The sequence below is a fragment of the Mytilus edulis genome, chromosome 5 (assembly GCF_963676685.1).
Source record: "Mytilus edulis chromosome 5, xbMytEdul2.2, whole genome shotgun sequence".
Taxonomy (NCBI): domain Eukaryota; kingdom Metazoa; phylum Mollusca; class Bivalvia; order Mytilida; family Mytilidae; genus Mytilus; species Mytilus edulis.
The window spans coordinates 24,864,837-24,870,115 of record NC_092348.1 but is presented as its reverse complement, the minus strand read 5'-3'; the positions used below and the strand labels follow the sequence as shown (position 1 = coordinate 24,870,115).

The 5,279-nt window shown below is 31.1% G+C and overlaps 1 protein-coding gene across 4 annotated transcripts; it reads right to left on the bottom strand.

The window, feature by feature from the left end:
- On the bottom strand, positions 1-5,055 carry LOC139523254 (galactoside 2-alpha-L-fucosyltransferase Sec1-like). 4 transcript variants are annotated; one of them, XM_071317104.1, is made up of 4 exons: positions 4,886-5,055; positions 3,442-3,627; positions 2,578-2,607; positions 1-1,134 (listed from the first exon to the last, which is right to left on the bottom strand). In XM_071317104.1, the coding sequence occupies exons 2-4, from the start codon at positions 3,446-3,448 to the stop codon at positions 149-151; spliced, it is 1,023 nt and encodes a 340-aa protein (XP_071173205.1). In that variant the 5' UTR covers positions 3,449-3,627; positions 4,886-5,055; the 3' UTR covers positions 1-148. The 4 variants fall into 4 exon arrangements, with proteins under 4 accessions (XP_071173205.1, XP_071173206.1, XP_071173208.1 ...); XM_071317105.1 differs by lacking the exon at positions 4,886-5,055 and adding an exon at positions 4,573-4,726; XM_071317107.1 differs by lacking the exon at positions 3,442-3,627.
- Between the last annotated feature and the right edge of the window lie 224 nt (positions 5,056-5,279).

The following is a 5,279-nucleotide window of genomic DNA, read 5'->3' as shown; positions in this document are numbered from 1 at the left end:
AACGATATGCACCCTGTTTAATCAAATACACACACACACACACACACACATATATATATATATATATATATATATACAAGTTTTCTTCATACCCCTTTGATGCTGCATAATAATGATATGGCACAAAAATGTTGCAAAAAAATAGATTCTACATTGCAATCCAGGAAGGTAAATTGTAGGTAGTAGAATCAAATATCTTGTCAAGTTTTGATCCTTTTCTTGGAAAATCTTTGAAATATATTGTTGTACCCCCAATGAGCCAGGCAGTCCACCAACCATAACTTCCAGTGGTAACTATAGTATGATTACAGTGAGACATTATCGCCATGTCAACTTCCGGTGAATTTTTCTTGTTAATGAATGCTATATTTGATTCGTTAAAACGATTTTTGCACCATGCTATATCGTCTGACGAAAATATGAAAAAAGCATTTGAAAATTGTGATCGGAATTTTGTCATCGCATTATTTATGTAACTTTCATTTGCTGATGAATATCCAAAATTAACAAAGTGTTGATTGTTTACAAAATCTCCACGGCGAACATGAACAGCAATAAAAGTATGTTTGTTCACATTTGTTATGTTCTTTGACTTTATAATTTCTTGAAATTGTTTAGTGGCTTCTATCTGTACATTTTCTTTAAATTGGAATTCTTTTCTTATTTCTCTACTATTGTCAATAAAGTATTTCCAACTCTGAAAGTAGCCTTTGAGAGTCCAGTTGTATTTTGTATCAAGCTTAAAAGCATTTTCCTCATACACGTTACCTTTTTTCTCTACGTAACGTTTTAAGTTCAATAACGGTTTAACTGAAACAGCAGAAATTTTGAAAAACGTCCTTAACTTACATCCCTCATCAACAATAGGTGTAATGTTATGGTGTTTGGCGATGCCATAAAGTGATGCATATTCAAACATTAAGTTTCCGAGTCGACCTGAAAACTCCACTTTAACATACTTCTTGGATGACCTTGGAATTGCATTAACCTTGTTTAATTCAGCTGAATATACATTAGTAATTATATTTGTTGATACACTGTAAATAAGATTTTGCTCCTTGTAGTTGTTGAAAAGAACAAGACAAATTCCAAGCGTCAAAATCAACATCAAAATATGCTTTGACCAACCTGCAGCTAAAAAAATAATAATATACATATTCATTTTTTAAAATTTTATATTATGAGTTGCGACGCGTAGAAATCGACCTTATGCATGTAAAGGCGAATATGTACATGTACAATTTTCTGATTTATTTGGGAGCATTGACTTACGAAATACAATGAAATAAAAGATGAAGTTTTGTCCATTTTGTAGCTTTTGATTAGCAATTCAACTTGCAAACATTTCTAGACCTTCCGTTGAATTTATTTTCAAAACCTAAATACATTAACAGATACATTGATGTTGATTTGCATAAGGTCGATTTCTATCCGACGCAGCTCTTATGTTATCTGTCATTATTGCCTTAGTGTAATACGTATGAAATTATACTGTTAAAAACTTCAAAATTAAAGGATAAGTACTGTTTAAGTAATGTCCTAAAATTCGATTTAATTTTTTTTTAATCTTCATGTCAACACAGCCTAACTGTTTACTTTATATACTATTAGTTTTCTATTGAATAATCTAAATCGCGCAAAATTAAAATCACAAAAATACAGAACTGCGAGGAAAATTCAAAATGGGAAGCTTTTAATTAAATGGTTAAATCAATAGCTGAAACACAGCAAACGAATGGATAACAACTGTCATATTACTGATTGTGTACAGGCATTTTTCTTATGTCGAAAACAGTGGATTTACCGTCATATACCATAAAAATAAATAAGATTGTTTTTTTTCAACTATGTCCTACAATAATTGCATACACATAAAAATAAAATTGAGAATGGAAATGGGGAATGTGCCAAAAAGACAACAACCCGACCATAGAAAAAAACAACAGCAGAAGGTCATACCGATTTATAAATCTAACTATTTTCAAGCATTTGTATATATTTTTTCTATAGATTTAATTACTCGGACAGCGGTTGTGTCATCACAATAAAAGAACACGAACTGTGAACAAAATGCATCGGCTTTTAAATATTGTAGCAAGTCATTTAATATTTGTTATTGCTTTCATCATGTTTAGTGCATGTATAACATATATATTTGAGATTGTCGATTTTCCGATTTGCTATGTTTTAAACGTGTAATCAATATACCTTTATAATAAAGAGTCACAAATAAAGATGTGTGCAATTCAAACGACGTTCTGTATTTGGATAGAGATGGGAACATTACTATTATACTGTCTCTCGCATTTAACGCACGACTGTTTGTTCATAATCACATCAAATTACAAACTTCCAACCTGTGTGCTGTGTTCTATTAATTTTTAAGATACATACTTTTGTAACACACATTGTTTATCTATAAAAGAAGATTCGGGTCTCATGTCATTGATTTAAAAAAATAAATAACTAAAATAACCAAAAGCTCTTTCGACTGCGCCTCTTTGTTTAGAAGTCTTAAAATCATTTTTAGCATATATGGCTTATTGTTGACAAATAGTTGTATAATATTGGATATACCTTTGAGCTTCATGCAAAGTCTTTTCACACCTGTAATTAAAAATAATTAAAATCAGAAAAAAATGTGATCGTATTAAATGCGCAACCTGAGTACATTAGCATATGATATAAACACAGGAAACGATATCACATAATAATCACAACAATTTATAACATTTTATACATAAGATAAAAGTTTTATTACCCGCACTTGACTGGTTTGGGATGTTGAGGTTTATATAATGTATAGCAGGGTAAAATGGCGTTTCGATTATATGGAATCAAGAAGGAACATTTCGCTCTTCAAACTTTTATCTAAGCAGTCCATCAAGACCGAACAAACTCCAAACTAAAATATAACGTAAGATAACAATAATTACAATAAACATGTATATAAGCATAATCAACTAAAGGATTAATTGCGTTCCGACTATATGTAATCAAGAAGGAACATTTCGCTGCTTAAGGTTTTATTTTAACAGTCGGGAAAGAACGACTACAGTTTAATTGTTAACCATATTTGAAAAATCTGACAAGTTTAGTTCTCAACCGACCCTTGTTTCGATTTTTTTAATATAAATCGGGACATAAATGTGACATGACAGTTTATGTGACTATACATTATTTCAAGGTCAATGTGAGAGAAACGATCAACATAGTCACCAACCTTTTAAATTTTTAAATAACACACAATCTGATTATAATAAGACCTATGTTAATTTGCGTGCTCGTATATAAATAAGTGTACCGAAATCAGCTCTAGAACTGTAGTTTTATTAGATTGCTTAGTAAAAATGGAGAATGTAGTCTTAAAGAAGCAATACTTCAAGTTTGAATTCAGAGTTTAGTTTTAATTTTCAGATAATATAAGTTATAAATACATGCCAGTCATTGTCTTTCCTTTCGTTTGGTTACTTCTAATGCAACGACAAATTTAAGAGACTGTTTCTATTCTTTGGTAATTTGATGACGATAATCTTAACATCTACACATTTTTGTTACAACAGGTCTCCAATCAGAAGTTAATTCATTTCCATTCTCAATTTTATCATTCTGTAATCCTTATTCAAGCTACAAAAATAATCATAGGACTTTCAAATATGATAACTAAAATGTCTGTTTTATATTACGAATTATTTAAACATTTTATTTGGCACTCTAAAGCAATTAAACCTTAGTTTCTTTTCATGTCAGCCTTTTGACAATCACGAGTTGGTTGACCGTTATAGAATAACCGTTTCCAAATGATATCGGATATGTACCTTACGTCGTAACTACAAACCCCTTCCCTTTCATGAATGTGACCTACCGAATTAGACTATTTACCGGATTTGTTATGACATAAGCAACACGACGGGTGCCAAACGTTGGGCAGGATCTGCTTACCCTTCCGGAGCATCTGATATCACCCCTAGTTTTTGGTGGGATTCGTGTTGTGTATTCTTTAGTTTTCTTTGTTGTGTCATGTGTACATTTGTTTTTCTGTGTGTCTGTTTGTCTTTTTCATTTTTAGCCATGGCGTTGTCAGTTTATTTTCGATTTATGAGTTTGGCTGTCTCTTTGATATCTTCCGCCCTACTTTTAAGTCTATCACCTTGGAATCCAATTAAAATTGAGATGTACACGTTATCGAAAATCAAGTGAAAAATGATACCAAAATTAAAAAAGTCGATGTGGTATGATTGCCAATGAGAAAACTCTCCACAAGAGACCAAAATGAGACAGACTTAACAACTAAAGGTCACCATACGACCTTAAACAATGAGCAAAGCACATACCGCATTGTCAGCTATAAAAGGTCACGTAAATACAATGTAAAACAATTCAAATAAAAAATGAACGAAAAACAAATATGTAACACATAAAGAAACGCAAACCAATGAAACAAAGAACTAAATACCCTCCTCCCTTTAGCCATGCATGAATCTCCAGATATCTATATTTCTAAACTTTACTGATCATGTCCTTTATGATGACTATAATATTAAAAACTTCAACCTTAATCAAGGTCCCTACCCTTTATACACAAAATTTCAACCGTCTGTGGTGCCTCGACCGTGTATATACATGATTCCAACCGTCTATAGCGTCTTCTCTCTGTATACACAGGACGAGGAAGTATAGTCTAAAAAATATCGCCTATTATATGTTTTGTTTCTATAACAATGTCGTCAATAACAACACAGATTTACATTTCCTCATCTCATATAAACAGTAAATTGTAATGATGGAATCCTATATATTGACCGACTTCAAACAATGGCTGTATTTTGATCTTGAACGCACGATGAGAATTGCTGTTTACTATTCTATTGTATATTATACATACCTACATACTAGCTATTGTGGGTATATGTATACCAATAGATCCGCTCCTGTATAAATGGAATCGCTAGTTTCATTTGCTACTGCATCAATAATGTATATATTGATTTCACAAATATTATTAAATAGTGTGTATTAAAACACTATGTTCTGGGTGAAAACATATTGTGAAATGGAGCAAATCGTTATTCTTGTTAAACCTTTAAATAAATATTTTAATACCGGGTAAAAAACGACTTTAGTAAACGACTGAATGATATATATGTATATGAACATCTTATAAAACATTAATGCATAAGCTTGTATAGCTTTCATATCCCTAGAAGTTTTTTTTTATTTCAAACTTACATTTGAACAGATTTTACGACAAAATTATAAAAAAAAAAATACAAAACAAG